The sequence below is a fragment of the Desmodus rotundus genome, chromosome 3 (assembly GCF_022682495.2).
Source record: "Desmodus rotundus isolate HL8 chromosome 3, HLdesRot8A.1, whole genome shotgun sequence".
NCBI lineage: Eukaryota > Metazoa > Chordata > Mammalia > Chiroptera > Phyllostomidae > Desmodus > Desmodus rotundus.
In genome coordinates this window covers 152,613,694-152,641,182 of record NC_071389.1, presented here as the reverse complement: position 1 = coordinate 152,641,182, position 27,489 = coordinate 152,613,694, and the positions used below count along the sequence as shown (strand labels likewise).

The 27,489-nt window shown below is 42.1% G+C and overlaps 1 protein-coding gene across 1 annotated transcript in view; it reads left to right on the top strand.

Moving 5' to 3' along the window:
• Positions 1 to 27,489, top strand: part of SCN8A (sodium voltage-gated channel alpha subunit 8) — a 205,563-nt gene that overhangs the window by 80,118 nt on the left and 97,956 nt on the right. The window contains exons 3-5 of the mRNA XM_071221042.1: positions 23,897 to 24,015; positions 26,677 to 26,766; positions 27,340 to 27,468. Of these exons, the coding sequence (XP_071077143.1) occupies positions 23,897 to 24,015; positions 26,677 to 26,766; positions 27,340 to 27,468 (338 nt within the window). The remainder of the gene's footprint in view (positions 1 to 23,896; positions 24,016 to 26,676; positions 26,767 to 27,339; positions 27,469 to 27,489) is intronic.

The window sequence follows — 27,489 nt, the reverse complement described above, 5'->3', positions numbered from 1 at the left end:
TCTCTGGTCTAGAAAATTAAGATTATGCTTACAGCTAATATCCCACATATCTTACAGGGTTGTGGTGAAGGTCACTTCTTGATGACCCTACATAACAAAGAACAGCCTATTCCCCCAATCCTGCTTCCTTTTTCTCCATGGGTGTGTAATTTATTTATTTGTTTATTATTCACCCTCTCACATGCTCATCTGCTGGAGCAGTACCTGCCCTGTAGTAAGTGCTCAATCAATATTTGTTGAATGAATGAATGAATGAATGAATGATCTTATGAGATAATGCCTATGAAAACACTGTGCTGTTGTAAATGCTTTGAATAGAAAAGGTGACATAGTGAAAAGTGTTTCCATCTACAAAAGTGGAATGAACTCTAGAAGGAAAAAGACTGATTAGCAATGTGTCTTTTCTTTTCCCAGAGAATTAGTTTCCTTTAGGTTCTGAGTATAATAGTATACTCTGAGTATAAAGTATAAGGAAATAAGGATCAGGAAATAGGTCTCCTCATGTTTTAGAGATATTTTCAGAGGGCTCGATGACTATTATTAAGTGTTATCAGTCTTATTACTCCTCTTATAGAATGCTAGAACTAGAAGGGACTTTATAAAAGGTCATAAGTTAACAGCCTCTATCTAGTGCTGGAATCTCTTGATGTATGGTGTCACACATACATTGTACAAAGGATGTCACTTCCCGAATGTTTGAAGTTGTCCCGTCATGTCTGTGTATGTTAAGTATTTTGAGTTTTATTTCTTGGCTGTGTGAGCTGTATTAACTGGCTGCAAAGGAAATGAGGGAAGCTGACATGGAGTATACAGCAGCTTGGGTTGCCTCATAATAAATTGTGATCCATTTATTCAACAAATACTTCTTGAGTGTTTCCTATGTGTGAGGCATTGGGGGCATTGGGTTCTCTTGGGGTGGGGAGAAAGATTAATAAAGTCTTCTCTTTACCCTTGAGTAGCTCATAACATGTTAGTGTATAATGTAATACCACTCTGACAAGGGGGCCCAGAATGGGCCTTACTTACCTCTAAGTAAGAGTGGTATTTGAATTACACCTTGGACTTTAGAGAAGAGGGATGGACTGGAACATTCTAGCAGAAAGAACGATATGAACAAAGGCTCAGAGACAAGGACATGGGAAAACTAGGAAAAAGCTGAATAGTGTGATTTGATTGGAATGTGGGGTCATGACTGAGGAGCAGTGGGAGATGAGGCTGGGAGGGGAGAGCTGGAGCCAAATCACGGAGGACTTACACTGTTAGACTAAGATCTTTGGTGTTTACTTGATAATTAGCAATAGAGAACTACTGAAGATTTTCAAATGGGAGTAAGGCTGTGTGATCAAAGCTGTGTTTCAGAGCTGGAATGTGGCAGGGATAGGAAGGGTGGAGCAGAGGGAAAGAGAACTGGGACAGAGAGACCAGCTGTGAAGTAACACGGGTTGAACTATAATGGTGGAATTGGGCAGTACGGGGAATGGACAGCGTTGAGGATTTTGTTACTGTGGAGGATACAGGAGGGTTGAGCATTCAGTCATTTATTTGATAAATTGCTGTTGAGCATTTTCTTTATGCCCAGCCTCTGTTCCATGTCCTTCAGAACAAAACAGACAAGTTCTGTACACTCTTGGAACTTAGTTTTTTGGGGAGATAGATAATAAAGAAAGAAATAAAGTCATTACAAAGAATGCCAAGTGCATTAGTGTGGATAATACGGGTCAGTTACTTTAGTGTGTGTGGTGCTCTACCTGAGCACAGAGACTAAACGGGAGGGTCCAGAACAACCAAAGGCTATGTGACTACCCGGAAACTGGTATCTTAATCAGGCCTCTAGTTAGTACTGAATTGTAAGCTTCAAAAGGACCTGTGATGCAGATATTCTGAGGTATTTGAAAGCCAGCATTGTCACTGTCGAGAGTTTGCCCGTCTTGGATTGTTAGATGGGCAGGAGTCCGGAACATTTCAGCATCAGCACGAGCTATAGGGGTACCTGCAGACAAGCCTTGACTTTTCTCCAAAAGAGAACCTTAGGTCTTCTTGTCTCTCTACAAGTACTAAGTTGTAATTCCAACCTTGTGAGCCACAGTGTGTAAGAGGCAACTTTTACTTGAATTCTAGGATGTGTGTTACTAGCTGATCACCTGAGCTGTAACATTTCACCAATTGGTAATTTTAGGAATTAGTCTCTGATGGTTTCTCCAGGTTGTGGGTTATGTAATCTTACTCCAAAAGCTGACCTGTTGAATGTGTTATTTAATAATAACCATTTAAATGTTGGAGGGTGTTTCAAGATTACAATGATAATGATCATCTTCTGACAATATTTTAATTTAAACTTTATTTTTGATTACAGTTTACATTTAGTATTATTTTGTATTAGTTTCAGGTGTACAGCATAGTGGTTAGACAATCATATACTTTACAGAGTGGTCCCCCTGGTATGCCTAGTATCCACCTGGCACCGTACACAGTTATTACAATATTATAGGCTACATTCCCTTGCTGTACTTTATATCCCTGTGACTATTTTGTAACTACCAACTTGTACTTTTTTTATATCCTCACCTGGGGACATTTTTTCATTGCTTTTAGAGAGAGGAAGGGGGAGAGAGAAAACATTGATGTGAGAAACATCAATTGGTTGCCCCCTGTACACACCTGGACTGGGGATTGTAGGTGCCTGGGCCGGGTATCAAACCCGCAAACAGATGCTCCAGCCAACTGAGCCATACCGCGCAAGGCCCAATTTGTACTTCTTAATCCCTTCACCTTTTCGCCCAACCCTGCAACCTCCCTCCCCTCTGGCAACCATCAGTCTGTTCTCTGTATCTATGAGTCTATTTCTATTTTGTTTGTTTGTTTATTTTGTTCTTTAGGTTCCATGTATAAGTGAAATCATATGGTATTTGTCTTTCTCTGACTGACCAATTTCACTTAACATAATACCCTCTAGGTTATTTCCTACTGTTGCAAATGGTAAGATTTCATTGTTTTTTATGATCAATTAAAATATATGTACATACATACATTGTGTGTATGTACCACAACTTTTTTATTCACCCATCTATTGATGGACACTTGGGTTGCTTAGATATCTTGGGTATTCTAAATAATGCTGCAATGAAGATAGGAGTACATACATTCTTTCAAATTAGTGTTTTGGGTTTCTTCAGATATACATCCAGAAGTGGAATTGCTGAGTCATAAGGCAGATCCATTTTTCATTTTTTGAGGAACTTCCTTGCTGTGTCCCACAGTGGCTACACCAGTCTGCATTCTCGCCAAAATGCACTAGGGTTCCCTTTTCTCCACATTTTTGCCAACATTTGTTGTTTGTTGATTAATTAATGATAGCCATTCTGAAAGGTGTTGGGTGATATCTCATTGAAGTTTTAATGTGCATTTCTCTGATGATTAGGGACATTGAGCATCTTTTCATATGTCTGTTGGCCATCTGTATGTCCTCTTTGGAGAAGTGTCTATTCAGGTCTTCTGCCTACTTTTTTTTAAATTCCTTACCCAAGGATATGTTTATTCATTTTAGAGAGAGAGGAGGGGAGAGAGAAAGAGAAAAAAACATCCATGTGAGAGAGAAACACCAATCAGTTGTCTCCCTTACGTGCCCTGACCAGGGATCGAGCCTGCAACCTTTTGGTGTGGGATGATGCTCCAACCAACTGAGCCACCCAGCCAGTGCCTCTGCCCACTTTTGAATTGGATGGTTTGGTTTTTTGGTGTTGAGTTGTCTGAGTTCTTTATAAATTTTGTATATTAACCCCGATCAGATGTACCATTGGCAGATGACGCCTTCCACTCAGTAGGTTGTCTTTTGGTGGTGTTAATGGCTTCCTTTGCTGTGCAAAAACTTTTTAGTTTGATGTAGTCCCATTTGTTTATTTTGTTGTTGTTTCCATTGTTTGAGAAAATATATCAGAAAAAATATTGTGAAGAGGAGTGTTCTGATAGTATTTGAAATTAACTATATTTTAAATTCCTTTTTTAGTCAAGAAGAGTTAAGATTGTATTGTTGTAATACAGAGGGATGTTTCTCTTACTAATTGCTTTCAAATTCACATGAGTTGTAAATTCTTTACATATAACCCTGTTTGTCACTATTTAAGATTAGGATTGCCCCATTATATGGCAATTTTGCTAACTCTGACTCTAAATAGCAGTAGAATTTGATACAAGCTCTGAAGAGGCACTTCGATTGCAGACATTTTGTTGAGGTAACAAAGTTTGGTCTGTTGAATCAAGTTTGAATAAAAGATTCCTTCAGTCTCAGAGGATGAAGTGTCCCGTCTGCCGTTCGAGGTCAGTCCCTCTCCCTGTGCTTTTGACCCCATGAATGCCTTCCTGCCTTCTTCTCTAGAACTTCACTCTCTTGGTTGTGCCCTCTCTTTTCTGTACTTTTGATCTTTCCCTCTCATATCAGCTCTTCCCCTCAGCTTGTAAACATACTGAAAGCCTCTCCCATCCTAATGAACCCTCGCTTGACCTCAGATCCTCAACTAATATAATCTCTCTTCACGCCACTGAAACTTTTAAAGAGCAGCCTTTACTCACCATCACCGCCTACACATCTCCCTCCTAATCCTCCATCCTTGCAGCCTGACTCTGCATCCTTACCTCTTTACTGACATTCTCGAGATTAGATCCTGTATGATTTCAAATTTTCAAACCTAACAGACATTATTTCTAGTTCTTATCTCACTGAACCTCTGTGCTGCATTTGAGAACATAAATTACTCTGTGATTCTTGCAGCTTTTTGTTTCCTTGGCCTAATTCTCCCTATGTCTTGGGCTGTTCGTCTCTTTTCTTTCATTTTCTCCCCTGTTCCCTTAAATGTTACTATTCCCCCAGATTCATTCCTTGGTCTGTGCTCCTCTCATTTGGCACACTCTCTCCCTGGGTGATTTCACCCATTCTTTCAGTACTCTTGAGTCTGTATCTTCAGCCTAGAATACTCCTTAATTATTCAACACCTTGTCTGGCATCTCTATCTGGATTTCCTGCAGGTAATTCAGTGTGTTCAAAATGGAACTCATTTTCTCTCCTTAAACCTACTTATCTTCTTTCATCTGCTATTTTAGTTGATGATACCACCCACATTTAGATGTCATTATTGACACCTCAATTTTCTGCAGTCCTTGAGGATCACCAGTATTAGAGAGCTCTCAGTAGAATGTTGCACATTTTTACAAGTAGGAAAAAATTATGGCTCAGAAATGTTCGTTTACTTAATTCAAATTCCCTCAACTAGTGTGTGGTAGAGCCAGGTTTCAGTCCCAGGGATGTGTGAGTTCGACACTCATGGTGTTTCTGCCGTACCGTCTCCATTAGTTAGAGTATGTTGCAGAACGACTTTTTCTGTTTTCTACTACCATTTTTAGATAATTTTCTGTCATTTTGCAATGCCTCAACATGAGTTAGCTTGTTGAGGTTGTTTGGGTTTTTTTAGTTCATTTACTTCATTTGAGGATACCATATCTTCATTATGTTAGCTAAGACGTAGAAAAGATGAGAAGACTTTTGAACTCAAATTAATGAATTTTTATTATGGAAAGAGTTAACAAGTTATGAAATGAGCTAAAGGATGGAAAAGGTGATGATGTAGTTTTAACTATACATCTAGCAGAAAGTTGCATAGATTTGTTAGTTGATTTTAGCTGTATCATTTCCTCATGTCAAAGAGTTATTCTTACATTCCACAAACATGTGTGAACTGTTTACTTTGGGCCAGAGGGACATCATGTTATGTACTCTGCTTGTTAAGCTGAGAAGGTCGCAATAGTTAGAAGATATACCACTGCCTTTAAGGGTCTCAGGGTCCAGTGAGAGATACTGATATGTGAACAAAAATGACAATACTGCTCTAAAAGAAGTAAGTACACAGTTTTGTGGGCATACACAGTAAGAGGATAATTCTGTTTGAGAGAGTTGAGTGGGGCTATCTTCAGAATGGAGGTGATATTTGAGCTGGACTTTAACGTCTTAAAATCTGGTAGAAGAATATTCACTTGTTGGAGAAGAGAACAAAGGGTAGTTCAGGTATAAAGAACAGTACATGCAAAGACACAGAAACATGAAAAGTTGAGTTGTTTTGCCCTGGCCCGTGTGGCTCAGTTGGTTGGAGTGTTGTCCTGGGCAACATGTTGTCCTGTGCATGCACCGCCGAGAGGTCGTGGGTGTGATTCCCGGTCAGGGCACATGCCTAGGTTGCGGGTTCAGTCCCTAGATGGGACGTGTATGAAAAGGCAACTGATCGATATTTCTGTCTCTCACATCGATGTTTCTCTCCATCTATCTCTCTCTCCCTTTCCCTCTCTCTAAAATCAGTAAGCATGTCCTTGGGTGAGGATTTAAAAAAAGTTGACTTGCTTGAACGGTGAGTCCAGCAGTGACTGGAGCATGGGTTGTAGTTTGGTAAGACAGGAGATGAAGCTAGAGAGGCAGGTTGGATCCCAATGTGTGCATACTGAGCAGATTTTATTTTCTCTCACTTCAGAGTTCTCAGGTCTGAAAAACCTCTAGGGCCCGTTTTGAGCCCGTGCAGCTACACAGGTGCCTTCCATTGACTCTGGACTCTTGGTCCAGCTTGTGCACAAGTGTTCTACTGGCTTATGGCAAGTGTGTGAATACTACCCAATGTGAATACTAGCCTTAGAGTCTCCTAACGGGCACCCCATATTTGGAGCCAGAGATCAGAAGTAGTCTGTGATAACAACAGCAGCAGCAGCAGCATAATCATTTATTGAGCGCTTAATTCTGTGCCAGGCACTGTATTAAGGACTTCTTGTGAATGTTTATTTAATCCTCATAACTGCCTGATAAAGTAGGTACTATCTATCGGTCATTATTGCCGTTTTATCAATGAGATATCTGAATCATAGCAACATAAGTTGCCTGAGATCATGATAGCTAATAAGCAACAGAGTTTGGTCTTGAATCCAGGTCTTATGACCTCTAAACCACTGCTCTGCTGTTTTGTGAGAGAGGAGAGTGATGTTAGATTCTAGAATGTGAATGCAGTGTATGGAGGAGTTAATATGCTTTACATAATGCCTGTATTTTGCTCTTCCCTAGAGCAGCTGCAGTCTGTGCACTCTAAGAGGGTAAAGGGGAAGTTCAAAGGCAAACTCATATTGAAGGACAGTGAGGAAGAGTGGCTATGTAGGAGGTTCAGAGCTGCCCTTCCTTGAGGAGCAGCATCATGCTGGCTCAGCACTGAGGCAGGTGCACAGGGCTGCTGCTCCGCCAAGTATGGCTTCCTGTGAACAGGAGGTGGGCAGAAAGGGTGTCAGGTGCTTCAAATGTGGGTTGGAGGGCATGGGGTTACAAGGTCAAACCAAATGAGAAAGCGTATGCAGGAACACCTGGAAAACTGTAAAGCCACAGACAGGTGTGGTGCCAGCATTATCTTCATCGAACTTAAATCAGGGGAAAACACCAGAAAAGGGCTATGGGATCTCTGAGACACATGCCGGGACTTTACTTTTCCCCAGAGCTAAAGGGATTAAGTAAAAGAGTTCCTAGATTGATCTGTGGATAGGATCAGATGGCCTGGTGTGGTGAGAAGAGTTCAGGGCTAGACCCCAGGTCACAGGGACCCTGGCAACTCTCCTACCCCCGCTCACCAGCCGTGTCCTTAGCTTGGGTGCAGCACTCTGTGCTTGGTTTCTTGTCTGTAACGTGAGGATTTAGATTTGATAAATACTTTTTAAAACTGCAATATGGTATGAATTAAAAGTTTAGGCTTTGGAGTTACATTGCCTTAGTTCGGTTATAAGTTTCACCACTTAATAACTTTGTAGTTTTAGGCATGTTACTTAGCCTTCCTGCCGCAACTTTGTCATCTATAAAATAGTACTTAACTCATGGAATAGTTGTTGTGAGACGGTTATTATACAACACATCTGATAGGGTGTCTGCCACTGAGTAAATGCTTAATATGTGTTAAATGCTATTATTTCTCCAAATAGACTCATAGGTACAATTATCAACGACCAAAAGGAATGAAACATAAATACAGGATTTAGAGATCTCTCTTGCTCAGTCTTCAGTGTAATGGGATAGAGACTTGGAAGAGGAATACTCTAAATTTTCCTATAGTTCAATCAGAAGTACAAGCCTAAGAGAAAAACATTGCCTGTGCCCATTTGTCCCTCTCCAGGTCAGTATTTCTGAGGATAGCTGGGAACACAGGCACTCTGGACATTCAGACGAGTTGTACCTTTCCTGGAGCCTTTCCGGGAACACAGTGAGACTGCCATTGTGATTTTGCTTGAGGGACGCACTAAGCAGATTAGCATTAAGAAAGGTTCCAGGACTTCTGGCCCAGATGGCATCATAGGTAAACATGGCTCACCTCCTCGCACAACCACATTAAAATTACAACTAAACTATCGATCAACTATCATTCAGAACTGTCAGAAGTTGAGCTGAATGGAAGTCCTACAACTACGGAATTAAAGAAAGAAGCCACATCAAGACTGGTAGGAGGGGCAGAGACGCAGAACAATCTGGTCCCAAACCCATGTGTGGCAGATAAAAATCAGAAGGGATCTCACAGCTGAGGAATGAGTGGTCCCAGCCACAGCAGCAAAGGGTTCCAGTGCTAGGGAAACAAGTCTCCATAACTTCTGGCTGTAAAAACCAGTGGGGATTGAAGCTATGAAAAATAGAAACTGCTGGAATCCCAGGCAGTTCCTCTTGAAGGTCCTGTGCACAGACTTATTCGGACTCACTCCCTCTGAGTTTCAGTGTTGGGGGCAGCAGATTGAAAGGCGCCAGAGACACACAGGGAAGAACTGAATTGTCTAGCACCAGGGTGAGAGCTGGGGGCAGCTTTCTCCCAGATGTGCTGGCAGAGATCATTGTTCCTTTTCTGAGCCCTTCCCCACAGAGCCAGCAGGCAGGTGCTATATCTGAGACTCCATCAACCTGGCTCCCACTGTTTGCTACACCCTGATGATTTCCTGAGGCCCTGCCCCACCCAACTTTTAGGCACAACAGAACTGTTTCAAGTGGCTGTTCCATACCATTGCTTGTCTTGGCCTATGCTTCAGATTTTCCTAAATTCTCTCAAGTAAGCAGCATCTGGCTTCAGCAAGCCCCATACCTCTCATTAAGAGGCCCCAGGCTGGCACTAGCAGCAGCTGGCTTTGGTTCACAGCTTGGCCTCTCCTGGACACTTCCAAGCCCAGCACAAGTAACAGCCATCAGCAGATTGCTTTCTGGCTTATGCTGTGTGACCCTGGACAGAACACAGGCAGTGGAAATCAAGGCTCAACTACAACAGGAGGGTGTGCACAGACCACACAGTGGGCACACCTTGAGAACCCACTTGGGCAACAGGGAAGTTGTGCCACTGGACCCTACAGGATACCTACTATATTAGGCCACCCTACCAAGCTTGGGAGATGTAGCAGTTCAACCTAATATGTAGAAACAAACACAGGGAGGCTGGCAAAATTAGGAGACAAAGAAATATGGCCCAAATGAAAGAAAGAACAAAACTGCAGAAAAAGAACTAAACAAAGTGGAAACAAGCAATCTACTAGATGCAGAGTTCAGAACACTGGTTATAAGATGCTCAGTGAACCTAGTGAGGACCTCAATGGCATAAAAAAAGGATCCAATCAGAAATGAAGGATACACTAATTGAAATAAAGAACAATTTACAGGGAAACAACAGTAAAGTGGATGAAGCTGAGAATGAAATCAGCAATTTGGAACAAGAGGAAGCAAAAAACAACCAATCAGAACAGCAAGAAGAAACAAGAATCCAAAAAAATGAGAATAATGCAGGGAGCCTCTGGGACAAAACTTCAGGTGTACCAACATTTGCATCATGGGTGTTCGGAAGGAAAAGAGAGAGAACAAGAAATTTGAAACCTATTTGGAAAAATAATGACAGAAAACTTCCCTAACGTGGTTAAAGGAAGTAGACATACGAGAGCAGGAAGTGCAGAGAGTCCCCAAAATGATAGACCCAAAGAGGCCCACATCAAGACATATCATAATTAAAATACCAAAGGTTAAAGACAAAAAGAGACTCTTAAAAGCAGTGAGAGACAAGCAGTTACCTATAAGGGAATTCCCATAAGACTGTCAGCTGATTTCTCAAAAGAAACTTTGCAGGCTAGCAGGGGCTGGCAAGAAGTTTTCAAAGTGATGAAAAGCAAGGATCTACAACCTAGATTACTCTACCCAGCAAAGTTATCATTTAGGATCAAAGGACAGATAAAGTCCTTCCCAGACAAGAAAAAGCTAAAGGAGTTCATCATCACCAAGCCAGTATTATATGAAATGTTAAAGGGTCTTCTTTAAGAAGATCAAAAATGTGATCAATAAAATGGCAATAAATACATATCTATTAACAATTGAATCTGAAACAAAATAAATGAACAAGTAAAAGAGAAACAAAATCATAGATACAGAGAACATTTTGATGGTTGCCAGATGGGAGGGGGTTGGGTGAAAAATGTGAAGGGATTAAAAAGTACAAATTGGTAGTTACAGAATAGCCATAGGGGATGTAAAGTACAGCATAGGGAATAGAGTAGCCAAAGAACATATATGCATGACCATGGACATGGACACCGGTGTGGGGATTGTCTGAGAGAGTTTGGGGAGACTGGGTAGAGACAGTCAAAGGGGGAAAAATTGGAGCAACTGTAATAGCATGCATAATAAAATATAATTTTTTTAAAAATCAGGGCTCTGTTCAACATGGTGTAGTCGTTTTGACAGTACAGATCATTTATTTCTGAACAGCTTTCCACTCTGGAGTAGAATCTGTTTAGATTCAGGATTACATTTTCCTTTATTAAAACAGAGAATATTGGGAAGGACTTTTCTTTTGGTTGCCTGCTATATTGTCTGTATAGATAAGTAGTCAGAAGTGAATGCCAAATATTTTTTGATTAGTGGGCAGCTGGCTACTGCTGTCATCCCTGCTGTAGCTGTTCTTCAGATTAGCTACATTTATGTTACTATTGGGTAGAAGACGATTTCTCTGTACATTCATGTTCAAACCAATGGGCAGAAAGGTTTTGCCCCTGGTAAACTGTACCAGAAATAAGAATTTATAATTTAAGAATTAAGAATTTGTAGTTAGGCAGAAAAGAGCTAGCAGCTATTGTAACTGGCCAGTTGCCTGTTTCTGAAGAAGTACATAAGTCTAGGAGCATAAGGACACACACACACACACACGCACACACACACACACAAGTTCTGTCTGGAAAAGTCCAGCCATTGTTAATATAACAAGAATGGTTTGTGTGACATCGATGTAACCTGGCAGCCAAGGAGAGTAGACTGGAATGCGCATTCATGAACAATGTACTAGTCACTGGGGACAGTAGATGTCATTGAGTGAGCATGTGCACTGTGTGGCTGTCACATTCATAATGACGGAGCATGTACAGCAACAAATCTGCATCAAATTTAGCATTAAGCTTGAACGTTCCTCTGTGGAAACTATTCGGACAATTCAGAAGGCTTTTGGGGATGATGCAATGAGTGCAGCACAAATAAAGGTGTGGCACAAACGCCTCAAAGATGGTGGAGGACCTGTTGAAAGTGGTCCACGTTCTGGAAGGCTTGCAACAAGCAGAACACCTGAGATTGTTGAATGTGTATGGGCTGCAATCAGCAAAGATCAGGGAATGGCAGTGTGAGAACTAGAAGCTGATCGGCGTATTCCAAAAACTACTGAGTCTGAGAATTTGATGCAGGATCCTGGCACACAATGCATCGTGGCAAAATTCATTCTGGCTTCTGCTCCCAGAGCAGAAGGAACGTACATCGTGCTGCAGTTGCTAGTTACTTGATTCAGACCACTACCGATGAACCAGATTTCCTCAAGTAGGTCGTATCCAAAGATGAATCGTGGGTCTGCAGCTGTGATCCGGAAATGAAGGCCCACTCGTCCCCATGGAAGCTGCCTGGTTCTCCATGCCTGAGAATGTGCAGCAAAGTTGGAGCAAGATCAAGACCATGTTAACTGGGTTTTTTTATTGGGAAGGTGTCCATCATGAATATGTCCCTCCAGGCCAAACAATTAATAAGGAGTACTACCTCAATGTTCTTCGTCTGTTGAGAGATGCAATGTGACGAAGACGTCCTCAGCCAGGGGCAACTGGTGATTGGCAGCTTCATTGCAACAATGTGTCATGTCTCGTGCAGAGATTTTTGGTTAAACATCAAATCACCCAGGTGGCTCAGTCCCCTTACAACCCAGATTTGGTGCCCTGCAACTGCTGGCTTTTCCCAAAACTAAAATCACCTTTGAAAGGGAAGAGATTTCAGACCACCAGTGAGATTCGAGAAAATACAACAGGGGAGCTGATGGTGATTCCAGGAAAGGATTTTGCAGTGTTTTGAACAGTGGAAGAGAAAGCTGGGGGAAATTAGTGAGGTCCCAAGTTGCCTACTATGAAGGGGTCTGAGGCGTCATTGTCCTCTGTACAATATCTCTTGTATCTTGTGTCTTCTTCAATAAATGTCAATTTTTCATATTATGTGGCTGGGTACTGTTTGGACAGACAAGATATATATATCTCAGGTTTAGGCAGGCACGAATTTAAGGCTAGAGGAGCCCGTTTAAAATTTGAGGGTGAGGCAGTTCTAGAGGTTAAACATTTAAGATCTATGTTCCAAACTCTGGAGACAGTTGTAAGTCAGTGTCAATAACATTTATAGCCAGATAAGCTCAGATGATATTAGTTCCCAGCTGCCTCTGAGATTTCATCTCTGAGCCCCTAGGTCTTCATTATAGCCAGAAAGTCCCTAGATACCTGCAGGTGACTTTGCCCTAAGTGAGCTGAGGGCCTCTCAGGAGAGGGAGAACTTGTTTGAGTGGAGAGCCACTCTCCTGGACCATGTACCTCACAGCTAACCAGGGGCTGGAGAATAAACATTTCTCCAAGAAGCTTTCTGCTCTGTGATGTGTTCCACTCCTGCACTGAATACTCTTCTCAGTAATGTCTTTTCAGGTTTATGTACCCTTTATTATTTTAATTGATACTTTTGTATGGTTTAAAAAAATTAATCCAACCCTGGGTAAGTGTGGGAGATGCTAATGCGCTGGCTGTGCTTCAGTACTGTGGGAGCTGCATGTGCTCATTGTGTTGCATTTGCGGTAAGCTGGGATTTGTTTGGCGTGTATGTGGATGTGCTTGTAACTTGTACAATGCCCCTCCCCTTACGTGGACCCCGAAGAGAATGCATCTGAGCCTGAGTTAGCAATGGCACTGCTCCTGCATCGTGCACTCCAAGGCCCACTCTGCTAATAGGAAATGAAAAGCCTGTGCTTTCCAGAAGGCTCCCTTTATGCAGGCATGCCACATTTATTAATATTCCATGCCGTAACTCGTTAAGAGCTGTTGCGTTGCTTTTAATGGGCGCTGCGCTCGAACACATTCAGCGGTGGTTGTCATAAACTGCTATTTCCCCTTGGGCAGTAAACCACAATCCAATTTCAATTCCCCTCTAACTTACTTACTTCACAAAGGTCTAATTTAAGACAGATTAGGTAAAATATTATTGGACTTCATGGGTACCAAGTGATTATTGCTTAAGAATCATTCTGTAAGAATCCAAAGCTTGCTGTCCTTTCCGGCTCCTGGGCTTGAAAGGATCTGATGTTGTAGCTCAGTGTTGAAAGGGATGAGTCTCCTTTTCTGGATTCTCACCAGCAGTTTAGTGATTATCGAGATTAATCAGCTCTGTGTGTGGCGTAAAAATTCTGGTATGTATTAGTATTTTTAAAAGTCAGCCCATCACCAATCATCCCTATTCACTCCCTCTCCCACACTCACTGTTCTGCTGAGATACGTACGAACAGGGGAAATAGGGTGGGAGAAGCAGCCTGTGGCGCAGTGCTGCCATGGGACTGCTCCGTGCCACCCCCCACCCACGTAAGTATAGTTGTCATGATAGTGTCAAGCACCGTTGACCCTGGAATCGACAGAGTTTCACTTGAAGAAACAAAATAACCAGTTCAGGAGAGTTCTACCAAGATGTAACATGAAAAAAATAAATAATAATAGGGTTTCTCCTTGAAAGTATGGTTTACTGCTTTGTTGCACTTAATCTTGGATGCTTCTGTGTATTTTCTGAATCGCAGAATCATAGATGTCAGAGCTGGAAAGGGCCTTGGCACACCCATCAGGCAGCCCTCTGTCTCATTTTATCGATGAGGAAAATGAGACCCAGAGAGATGCAGTGGCTCATCCCAGCTACACAGTTGGGTAGAGCAGGTGAAGGGGAGCCCAAGAGCTTAGGTCAACGTGACTGGAGAGGTGAACTGGTGGTTCCTAAATCCTGGCGAGCACATTCCTCTGCAGCTTATTTAATCGAACCTCTGGGGTGGGACTTGTGAATCTACATTTTTTTAAAAAGCTACTCAGATCATTCTTAGTGCAGCTAGTGTGACATAGGTCAGAAACTGGCATTATTGTAGACCAGGGACCCGCCGATGCTGACCCACAGGCCAGATCAGCTCTGCCATTTGTTTTGTGTGGCCCATGAGCTAAGAAGGTTTTTGCATTTTTAAATGGTTGGGGAAAAAATCAAAAGTATAATATTTTCTGATATGTGAAAGGTATATGAAATTTAAATTTCCTTGTCCATAAAAACATTTTATTGGAACACAGCCACTCTTATTTGTTTACATGTTGTCTGCGGTTACTTTTGCACTACAGTAGCAAGGTGGAGTTGTTGCAACAAAAACTATTGAATATATGGCCTACAGGGCCTATAATATTTACTATCTGGCCCTTTACAGGAGAAGTTTGCTGATCCTGACATATACCAGTCTTTCTGTCATACGAGCACAGCAAGCTTTGGCATTAAAAGGAGATTCCTAAGCTTTGAGTGCTTGTGTCGATGCAAACACCATTTTGCTTTATGCAAAAGATTCAGTTACCAAAAAACTGCATATAAATAAGTATATGTAAATCGAATTATTGTAACAGTAATGTATGTTTTATTGTGATGCAACTGGCCACTTAAAGTATAGAGGGTTAGGAGGGTTAGACTAGATGTTTATTTCTCTGAATAGAAAAGAAATCTCCTATTTTTATACTTGATGAAATAGCTGGATGTAAATATTGAGAAAGGAGTGATGGTAAACTATTTTTATTCCATATGCAGTATTTAGTACCTAACTTAATTATGACGTTTCTACTTCACACATAAAATGTCCGTAATAAAGCCTTTATATTAGCAAAACCATAGTTTTTAAAAATATATTTTATTGATTACACTATTCCAGTTGTCCTACTTTTTTCCCTCCTCGCCCCCTCCACCTAGTACCCCCAGTCCCTCCAGCAAATCCCCCCCCCCACTTAGTTCATGTTCATGGGTCATGCATATAAGTTCTTTGGCTTTTCCATTTCCTATGCTGTTCTTAACATCCGCCTGTCTATTATGTACCTACCAATTTATGCTTCTTAATTTCTGTACCTTTCCCCCCATTTCCTCCAAATGATCTCTATATCTATGAGTCTGTTCCTGTTCTGGTTGTTTGCTTAGTTTGTTTTTTAGATTCAGTTAGTGATAGTTTCCAATTTGTTGCCATTTTAATATTCATAGTTTTGGTCTTCTTCTTTTGCTTAAACAAGTCCTTTTAATATTTCATGTAAATTGTGTGGGGTGGAGTCTTAGCTAATCACCAGGGTGGGGCAACCTGCTTCACCGGGGAGGGCTCGGAGAGCGGACAGTGCTGCTGCCTGGCTTCTGGAGGTTTGCCTGGCATTTGCCCTGTGCAACTGGTGCCCTTCCAACTGCTGCCCTGGTGGTAAATCCCAGAGGGGGTGGGTCTGCATATGTTTTAAGTCCTCTCAGGCCCTTTAAGAGGAGTCTCCTGAAAACCTGGCAGTTTCTTCTGCTGCCCCAACCCTCACTGGTTTTTACAGCCAGAAGTTGTGAGGAAGAATCTTCCTGGCACTGGAACCCTGGGCTGTGTGGTCAGACCTAGGCTGGGATTGCTTGCTCCCAAGGTACCCCTCCCGATTTTTATCTAGCACACAGGAATGTGGGACTGCCCATTCTGCCACCAGGCCTCCATGCCTCTCCTCACATCTCTGCCCTTCCTACCTGTCTGGATGAATGTGGCTTCTTTAAATCCTCGGTTGTCAGATTTCCATATAGCTTGGTTTTCTGCCAGTTCTGGGTGTTATTTGTTTTCAGGTCTAGTTGTATTTCTTTCTGTGTTTCCCGTGGAGGTGAACGAAGCATGTTTACCTGCACCTCCATCTTGACTGGAAGTCCAGAACTCAAAACCATAGTTCTTGTAATTCACCAAAGAGTCTTCGTTTCCCTAAAGATCATTGTTCCCTTTCTTACCAATTCATCACTGTACTAACCAGAATCCTTGGTATCTCCTAGTTTTTGTTTCTTTAGGCAAGGTCTAACAATGTTAATTTCCTAATGTTTTCCCTTTCTTTTTCTTCTCCTTTTTCTTCGCCTTAGACATACAAGGATTTATTTGTTCATTAACCAATCAGCACTTATTGAGCACCTGCTCTATGCCAGGCACTGATTCTGTGATAGGAAATACCCTTATTTGTACTTCTAGACCTATCTTTCTATCATGAACAAACTAAAAAAGAAGAGAAATAAAAGGTGCAGAGTAGATTACTTTTTAAAATCTTGTTGCCTATTTTCTTCTAAGGTAGGTTGATGATTTTGCGAAGGTTTGGTGGTTTTTAGGTCCTGGGATGTAGGCCATTGCTTCTTTCATTGTTGGGCTTTTATGAAAGTGGTGGACCCCAGGGGCTCAAATTTCTCATTCACCAGAGAATTCATCCCCCACCCCAGTTTTATTCTCTACCATATTGCCACTGAATAAATAGCCTCTCAGTCCGGCACAGTAGAAGCTGTCAGGAGGCTCGAAAGTTGGCATAATATGCTGCTCTTTGCTTCATGACCTTTGATAGGTGGTATCCCTCTCCTGAGCTTTTGTAAAATGCATAGAGGATAATAATCCCTCCTTCACCCATACTTCACAGGAATGAGGTTGAATGAGGAGGCTATTTAAAAGGCTTGGCATTTTCATAGAAGGAGTTGCTATGGAAACACAGAGGAGTACAAGTACTTCAGAGAGAGAGTTTCGGGAGAGTCCTGGGTTCCATGTTTCTTTGGGAAGTGAAAATATGGAAGCGTCATAGCTTGGCCCTTGACCTGTTGTAGCCTGACCCCAGGTCTCCTCTTTCCTCTTGCTTTCAGAATTAGGCTTTCCCAGCAGCAGACCCCACCAGAGCCAGGAAACTGGGGATGGTGCATTGAGTGTTTCCAGAATGTGTTTGGCCGAATACCAGCACTGCTTTTCTGTTAGGGAGAGAATGGCGTGACTCTGCCAGATTAAGAAAGGAGAGAGTGGAAGATGAGAGGGAAGGAATTTTTTAAAAATCTGCCAGCAACTGTTTATTGGGAGCTCACGGGTTGGGTGTTGTGTTGGGACTGTGGGGTGAAATGAGAGATTGGCTTCTGCCCTGTGAGAAGTTAACACCTAGTCTCAGGGATAGAGGGAAGGTGAAAAAATAAATAAAAGCTGGAAGGGTGATGAAAGACACAAACTTCATGTATAATGAGTTCAGAAAAAGGAGAGCTCAGAATACTTGGAAATACATCCTTTAAAAAGTGGGTCCTCAGGAGGTTATAAGGGTAATGGAAATAATACATTTCCAGCTGGGAAATAAAATACCCCGGCTGGTGTGGCTCAGTGGATTGAGTGCTGGCCTGAAAACTGAAGGGTCGCTGGTTCAATTCCTGGTCAGGCCACATGCCTGGGTTACAGGCCAGGTCCCCAGTAGGGGGTGTGAGAAAGGCAACCAATCAATGTTTCTCTCCTTCTCATTCTTCCTCCCTCCCCCTCTCTAAAAAATAAATAAAATCTTTAAAATAAATTAATTAAAATTTAAAATAAAAAATATTTTCACGTGGTATACCTCAGTCCAAATTCAAAGTAATGCTTTCCTCTGCGGGGAGGAAGGAAAGTACTGAAAGAGCACAGTTGGTCAGGCATTATTTCTTAGGCCAACTAATGGACAAATACACATAACATAAAATTTACCATTTTAACCGTTTTAAGTGCACAATTCACTGGTGTTAAATATATTCACCATGTTGTACAATTATCATTACTGTTCATTTCCAGAACTTTTTCATTATCGGAAACAGAAACTCTGTACCTATTAACCAGTAACTCCATTCCCCCTTCCTCTAGCCCCTGGTAAACTGTATTTTACTTTGTTTCTATGAATTTGCATATTCTACATACCGCATATAAATGGAATCACATAATATATGTCCTTTGGTGTCTGGCTTATTTCATTTAGCATATGTTGTAGCATACATCAGAATTTCATTCCTTTTTAAGAATGAATAATATTCCATTACATGGATATACTGGTTTATCCGTTTGTCAGTTGGTAGACACTTAGGTTATTTTCATGTTGGGGGTATTCTGAATAATGCTTTTATGAATATTTATGTATAAGATTTGGTATGAACACCTGTTTTCAATTCTCCTGAGTACCGTATTTTTTGGACTATAAGACGCACTGGACCATAAGATGCACCTAGGTTTTAGAGGAGGAAAATAGGAATAAAAAACCCTCTCCACCACCGCCGCCCCCTGCCCCCACAGCGAGCCAGGTAAGCTACATTCGGACTATAAGATGCACCCCCATTTTCTTCCCAAATTGGGGGGGTACGTCTTATAGTCTGAAAAATACAGTATATAGCTAGGAGTGGAATTATGCTGAATTCTATGCAACTCTATGTTTAACTTTTTAAAAAGATTTAATTAATTTATTTATTTTTAGAGAGGGGAAGGGGAGGAGAAGAGGGAGAGACACATCAATATGTGGTTGCCTCTCACACGACCCCCACTGGGGACCTGGCCCACAACCCAGGCATGTGCCCTGACTGGGAACCCAACCTGTGGCCCTTTGGTTTGCAAGCTGGCACTCAGTCCACTGAGCCACACCAGCCAGGGTCTATGTTTAACTTTTGAGGAACTGCCAAACTATTTTTCCAAAGTGGTTGCACCAGTTCACTTTCCTGTCAGTAGTGTGTAAGGGTTGTAAGTTCTTTGTGTCCTTGACATTACTTGTTATGTTCCACTTTTTGAAAAATTACAACCATCCTAGTGGTATGAAGTAGTATTTCATTGTGATTTTATTTGCATTCCCTAATGACTGACGATGTTGAACATCTTTTCATATGTTTATTTCCTTTTTACATTATCTGTTTTATAGAAATGTCTATTCAAATCCTTTGCCCATTTTTAGATTGGATTATTTCTTTTTTTTCCTAAACTTTTTATTACAAAAAAAAAGTCATACATAAAAGTTACCCAAACAATAGTGTAATAAACATTAGTGTACTTAGAAGCTCAGTAACAGATGTTTACAATTGTTAATATTTGGCCATATCTGCTTTATCTATATCTACAAAGATTTGTAGATGTTTTCAGATAGTCATCATATTTGATAAAAAGACAGTCTTTATAAAGAGAACATCTGAAGCAAAATCATTAAAAAGCCATTCAGCTGCCCGTGCAATGAAGAGCAGATGCCTGAGAGAGGTGTTCCAGGCCTTCTGTCATCGGATCTTACCAACTTTTTTAGATGATCTGTTTCTGCCTCCTCACTTCGTATTCTTCTACAGCCAGGCTAAACTGCTTTAAACTCTAGGGTCAAGGGGGAGGGTGGGGGTGGGGGAGGGAGGTAGGCTGGGCTGGGGTGGAGGGGTGGGAGAAAATGCAGACAACTGTAATTGAACAACAATAAAAATTTTAAAAAATAAAATGAAATAAAATAAATAAATTCTAGGATCAGCATCCAGCTTTCTCTCTCTTTCCTCTGAGTCTTTGCACATACTGTTCCATTTGCTTGGTACACTTTACTCAATGTTCCTTCATCTGGCTAATACCTACTTTGCTCCAGGTGTTCCTGACACACTCAGGCTCCTTAGGCGTTTCCACCACATGCTCCCCCTAGTACTCCTATTAGAACTCTTTAAACATGGCTGTGACATAATAAGAAATATATATTTGGTCTCTGCCCCCCATCACCCCCAGCCTTTCCCCTCCCCACTGCCACCCCACCGCCATTTTCTGGAAACAACTCCTAAAACCCTTGGAATCTCCAAACTGATAAGTACCTTTTTAAAAAATATATTTTATTGATTATGCTACTACAGTTTTCCCATTATCCCCCCTTTATTCCCCTCTGCCCTACACCCCACCTCCCACCCGCATCCCCCACCCCTTAGTTCATTTCCATGGGTCATACTTATAAGTTCTTTGGCTTCTCTATTTCCTATACTATTCTTAACATCCCCTTGATTTTTTTGTACCTACCATTTATTCCCCGTACCTTTTCTCCTATTCTCCCCACTCTGCCTCCCCACTGATATCCCTCCATGTAATCTCCATTCTGTGATTCTGCTCCTGTACTAGTTGTTTGCTTAGTTTATTTTTTTTAGGTTCAGTTGTTGATAGTTGTGACCTTGTTGTCATTTTACTGTTCATATTTTTGATCTTCTTCTTTTTCTTAGATAAGTCCCTTTAACCTTTCATATAATAAGGGCTTGGTGCTGATGAACTCCTTTAACTTGACCTTATCTGGGAAGCACTTTATCTGCCCTTCCATTCTAAATGATAGCTTTGCTGGATACAGTAATCTTGGATGTAGGTCCTTGCTTTTCATGACTTTGAATACTTCTTTCCAGCTCCTTCTTGTCTGCAAGGTTTCTTCTGAGAAATCATCTGACAGTCTTATGGGAACTCCTTTATAGGTAACTGTCTCCTTTTCTCTTGCTGCTTCTAAGATTCTCTTCTCCTGGTTAATCTTGGGTAATGTAATTATGATGTGCCTTGGTATGTGCTTCCTTGGGTCCAACTTCTTTGGGACTCTCTGAGCTTCCTGGACTTCCTGGAAGTCTATTTCCTTTGCCACATTGGGGAAGTTCTTCATTATGTTTTCAAATAAGTTTTCAATTTCTTGGTCTTCCTCTTCTCCTTCTGGCACCCCTATGATTCAGATGTTAGAACATTTAAAGATGTCCTGGAGGTTCCTAAGCCTCTCTTCATTTTTTTGAATTCTTGTTTCTTCATTCTGTTCTGGTTGAATGTGTCCTTATTCCTTCTGCTCCAAATCATTGATTTGAGCCCTGGTGTCCTTCCTGTCACTGTTGGTTCCCTGTGTTTTTCTTTTTTTCACATAATGCGACCTTCATTGATGCCCAGATCTTTTTTATGCTGTTGAAGTACCCAGTGAGTTCCTGGAGCATCTTCATAACCAGGGTTTTGAACTGTGCATCTGATAGGTTGGCTATCTCTTCGTTGCTTAGTTGTATTTTTCCTGGAGCTTTGATCTGTTCTTTTATTTGGGCCTTTTTTTTTTTTTGTCTCAGCGTGCCTGTTACGTAGTAAGGGGTGGAGCCTTAGGTGTTCACCAGGGTGGGGTAACCTCTCTGCGCTGTGACCACTGTATGTGGGGGAGGGGCCGAGGGGGAACAATGGCAGTTGTTCCACTCTCTGCCAGATTTGAGTCATTCCCTCCGCTGCCCACAATCAAATTGGGCTCCTCTGGTGCTGATTCCCGAGTGGGCTTGTGCACGCTCTAGGCCCCTGTGGGTCTCTCCAACGACCTCTCCTGTGAGGCTGGGAGTTTCTTCTGCTGCCACCTCAACCCCCACGGGTGTTTTCAGTCAGAGGTTTGAGGCTTTATTTCCCCGAGCTGGAACTCTGGGTTGTGTGGTCTTTCTCACTCCCCAGTTATTGCTCCTCATTTATCTGCACACAAATGTGGGTCCTCCCAGTCCACCACCCGCCACCTCGCCTGCCAGGGTCCTCCAGCCACTGCCCCACCGCGAGTCCTCTCCACCCGGCTGCCCATCTCTGCCCCTCCTACTGGTCTAGATGAACGTTTCATCTTTATCTCCTTGGTTGTTGGACTTCCATACAGTTTGATTTTCTGTCAGTTCTGGTTTTTTGTTTTTAAATTGTTGTTGTCCTCCTCTGGGTTGTGCGAGGAGGCGCAGTGTGTCTACCTACGCCTCCATCTTGGCCGGAAGTCCTGGAGGTTCATTTTTTAATGTAAGTTGTAGAATGGTATTTATAGTACAATTCCATTTGAAAGAGAGGGGAAATCTCTTTAAAGCTATATCTGTGTGTTTATATTTACAAAGAAAAGTTCTGAAAAGATGTACAAGTAACAAAGGTTATCTCTGGGTAATGAGATAGAACTTTTAGTTTTATGTTGTTTTTTTAAAATTATTTTATTCTTGTTCAACTACAGTTGTCTGCATTTTCTCCCCACCCCCTCCCCACCCCAGCCAAATCCACCTCCCTCCCTTGCTTCCATCTTCCCCCAGTTTTATGTTTCTTTTTTTAAAATATGTGCATGTATTGCTTTACATTTTTTTTTTAACTATTTAAAACGGCTAGCATTTGACCATTTGCTCTTTCACTCACACAGTGAGATGCTAAGGCTATGTTCTGGCCTGTCTCCTTATGAACTCACAGTGTACTAGGTGCCTGCATCGCTCTTCAGCTTCACAGTCTGCTGCTCCCCTTCTCTGTTTTGTCCTCCATCAACACGGAATTCCTTGTCAGTTCCCTGAAAACAACCCACCTTTGTATGCTGCTGTGCCTTTGTCCACTCTATGCTGTTCGCGTTCCTTGCCATTCCTTCCCCCTTTATCTGACCAATTAATGTCTTCATCTCTACTTATCCTTTTAAACCCCTCCCAAATATTATCTCCTTTCCTTTTGGACATCTTTCAGCTCAGTCTTCTCCCTTTTATTCCCCACCAAAGGGGGGAGAATCTCTTCTGCTGCTTATCATACATTATGCATATTTTTGTTACTTACCCTGCATCATAACTACTAGTTTACACATGTGTCTTTCATAAAAATACAGTTTTGTTCAATTTTGTATCCCTGGAGCCTAGCACAATGCTTCACACAAAATCAATGCTGAAGAACATTTTACTCCAACTGAACTCATGAGGCAAGAAAGGGCATTCTGGGCCGGATACGCATGTGTGCAAAGACCAAAGTCATGAAGCACTGGGACATGAACCAGTTTGGCAGGACAGGGAGATTTGTACTGGGGAATGTGGTTGAATGGTCTGGGCAAAGCTGAGGATGGAGGCTCTTAAAAAGCCAGACGGAGCAGACTTGGTAGGTAGATGTGGGTGGGATGCAGAACTCTTCGCACTTTCTTTACGTCTTTGCTCCAGCCTCTCTTCTCGGTAGGCTTACCCTGACCACCTCCTTTAAAGCTGTCACTTCCCCACTCACCCACCTCCTCATCCCATCATTCTTGGTCTCCCTTTCCCTGACCTTCCTCCTTTTTCCATTGAACATGTTGCATTTGATGTAATTTTACTCTTTTGTTATGTTTTTATTTATTGTTTGTCTTCCCTTTTGGAATATAAGCTGTCCAACCAGGTTAGCCTTGTTCACTGATATTTCTCAAGCACCTAGGACATTGTCTGGCACATAGTAGGCACTCAATGAACATTCGTTGAGTAAATGAATCCTAAATTAACGAACTTTAGTATCTTGTCCGGAGCTGGCATAGATAGCTTAGGTAGAGTTCAACTGCTTTGTTTCCTAGAGAAATAAGTTTATTCTGTAAAACTGCTAAAATAGTGCCATCAATTGTAATGTAATTTAGGACAGGGCTTGGGGTGGGTGGAGGTTAGGGAAAGAAAGGTATATTACCCTAAGGTTTCTTGCCTGAGAAACCAACTGGGAAGTAAAAATTATAAGTACATTTGAGTTATTTCTTTCTTAGAAAAATGTTGTTTTGTGTGGTGATTAATGCCAGTGCTTTACTAATTTCTCTTTTTCTTTTTCCACAGACCTTTGTAGTATTAAACAGAGGGAAAACTCTCTTCAGATTTAGTGCCACGCCTGCCTTGTACATTTTAAGTCCTTTTAACCTGATAAGAAGAATTGCTATTAAAATTTTGATACATTCATATCCTTTTCTGCAAATGTGAAGTGAGTGTAGCAATTGCATGATCACTGATGTATATTTCTAAGTTGTGACAACTTGTTGGGAACCGCCCTGCCTAGTTTCAGAAGCTGTAACCTCCCATGGCTAAGGCTTGAGTGAGAGACCTTGGGACCATAAGCCACTAAGGAGACAAAGCTTATCTTCCTGGCAGGGACGCCCCCTCTGTCCCCTTTTACTTCACCCTGCCTGGGTCCAAGCGGATGACCAGTTAGCCAGTGATGGGTAAGATTCCTCAAGGGAGGGACAACCTAAGACAGGCATGGTCACAAAGTGGCCCTCAGGGAAGAACTTGGGGGACTATAGAAAAAGGGGGTGATGGACCCTTGCCCCTCGGCTTTAACATAGCCTGAATCCTCATTCTGTCTGCCAGAAGTCTCCTAATCTCTTGGCTGCCTTACTTCCCCTGCCTGACTTAAGCCTGAAACAATGACAGAGGGCAGTGCAGTCCTGTGCTGGAAAGGGTGGATTCCCTGGGGGTGATCAGGCCTAAGAAATAATGCATAAAATCCTGTGAACCCTGCTTTGCTAATACCCTCAATTTAAATGATAAGGGTCCAAGTCTGAAATGAGTTTGTTTCCCAAAGTCTTATAGCCCTTTAGCTAACTGGCCCTGACTCAGAATAAGCCCTCAGAGTTCTTGGAATGTTATCTATTGTTTGATCCTGACTGCCTCACCATGACTGAAGAGCTTTACCTGTATTCCTGTGCAAATTGAACCCATTAAAAGCCCATTGAAGGAAAAGGCTCTTGGCCCTTCTCCTTTGAGAGATTGGCCGCCTTTCCTCCCCAAGCAGATCATGTCTTGGTAGACTTGTTCTCATCCGTGGTGGCTGGGGGTGGAGGGAGTTGGGGGGGGGTGCTGCAGGTGGAGCCCCCCCACGACAACTGAGTTGTGTATTGAGTATTTTACCAATAGTGTAGCTGACTGTCCCACCAGTCAGCGGTTTAGGAGTGAACATCTACCAAAACCTGAGTTGTGAGCATCAGCAAATTCTTTTTTCTCAGGATGATATCATGGGGGTCTGGAATTTTGTTAGTATCATGTCGAGGGATAAATTTAGTGGTGATCTTTTACTAAAGTCTTACTTTTAAAGTGCTCAGACTTTAGTAATTTCACCCTGAGGCAGATTATTCAGGTTTTTAATGTATTAAAGTCCAACATCAGAATATTTTGAAAGCTGCTTCTTGAATTACAAGTTGTTGAATGAATTAGAGACCTTCCTTGAATATTTTTGATTTCTTGAACAGTGAGCTTAGAATGTATCTGAGATAGTTTCTCAGGGTAAATGGCCTCCCTGGTACAGAGGTTTAGGTTTAGATTGCATGATGGCTATAAATCTTTTCTGGTATTTTTACTCCCATGAAACAGAAAATGCCCATTCATTCATGTGGCCTGAGTTTTACATCTTACTGATATAGGAGAGCGTATGACAGATGGAAAATTACGTGATGGGTGTAGCAGCTTTGCATGCTGACTCCGAACTCTCGTGGTTGGTATTTGATGTGACAGGACTAGTCCCGTGCCTCGATGTGTACTGCGTCCTCCAAGTAGGGTCAGGAAACAAGCAGGTGCAACTTGGTAAATTGGTTTGCCAAGCTTTCACCACATTTTATTAACTCTAAGAATTTAGCAACCTGGTTCTGAAATCTGAAAGTTTACGAGGAAATACATAATTCACAATGGGCGTCTTCCCTTTTTATTGGGTCAGGAGATGGGAGTGTTTTTTTCTCTTCTGACCAGAACATGTTGTTATTCCCTGAGGAAAAACCCAGCTATATGAAGCACTTTTTCTTTTTAAAACTCCACTAGTAGAATGAAGATAGTGAATGCCTTTAGGAAGAGAGAGGGAATTAGCAATAAACAAGATATGGCTTCTGTGCTTGAGTAACTCATATTGACCTAAAGCAGTTTAACTTTTCTCAGTAGACAAGAGCAGAAAGACTCGAGAAAGGTCATGGATGGGACTGAAATGGCAACCAAGTGGTCTGCTCTCCATAAACACTCCGGGGCGCTTTCCGAATGATCAGGCAAATCTGCCCCATTACCTAGTTCTCGGGAACATGGGGGTGTGGACATCTTTGAAAGCCTGACCCAGCATGCCACAACAGGTTTTCCAAACTGGGTAAATTCAGCACATGTTGGCTACTTCCTTGCCCCCCGCCCCCAAGAACAGTTCAGCGCTTTGGAGGACTGGGAGTGGGGGAGTGAACCATTAATTTACACGTAGATTTTCAAATAATTAGTTAGGTAAGATGATTAACTTAATAAATGAGTACTGAGTAATACAGATTAAATTTAACTTATTCAGGGGGCTTACTCCACACTTGAAGTAACAGTTGCAAGAGGAGGAAAGGTTTTATCCAGAGGGAGAGGAATAAGGGCAGCCTTTTTGAAAGCGAGTGGACTTTCTGCTGTGTCCCCCCGCAGCTCTCCATCGAGTGTGGGTACACGCGGTGGAGCTCTGTGGTGACCAGTTTCCATCATCGCCGCATCGTTCCCTCCTCTTCTGTGCTTCGCCTGCTTCCAGTCATTGCCTTAGATCTCCCGGCACCCAGCGTGAGATGCTTGTTTTCTGAGGGAGAAAGTGAGAGCGTGTGTATTCTCCCTTGACTCTTCTCTACAGTATTTAGCATGATCATTATGTGCACTATTTTGACCAACTGTGTATTCATGACTTTTAGTAACCCTCCTGAGTGGTCGAAGAATGTGGAGTAAGTAACTCGTTTATTTATTTGCCTGCTTGTTTGGTTCATTTTTAGTCACTGAAACTTGCTCTGTCACAGTTTATCCATTAAGGAAAAAAATCGGTGTGACTACTCTTTATTTCACAGAGTGGGGCGAAGACACGTACATATGGGATTTGGGAACTGCCAGTAGTCAACTCTCAAGGGCGAGAGTAGGCTCTGGAAGTTTCTGCCCTTAATTCCTGACAGTCCTGCCTTCTTCTCCATTGTGACTTTTCACTTCATTTCCACTTGTCTGAAGCTAAAAATAACTCTGGGGCTGCCCCCCTGGTTTGAAATGATCACGTACTGGAAGGCAGTGCAGAGGCATTTCTCTGTAATCCCTGTCAGGACCCAAAACAGTATTCCAGAGTTCTCGGTCTGTGCGTTTCCGCAAGCACCCCGTGCTCCTCCTTACTTCCATTTTGCCGCATTGGCTGCGCCCTTTCTGCTTTGTTCCTGTTGGTTGAAGTCACACTTCGGGTGAATGTTATCTTAGAAGATGCACGTAAAGTTTCTGTCTGTTCGGAAATTACCTCAAGCTATCCACTTCTTTCACAGGTACACGTTCACAGGGATTTATACATTTGAATCACTAGTGAAAATCATTGCAAGAGGTTTCTGCATAGATGGCTTTACCTTTCTACGGGACCCGTGGAACTGGCTAGATTTCAGCGTCATCATGATGGCGTAAGTTCTCTGCTCACTTGT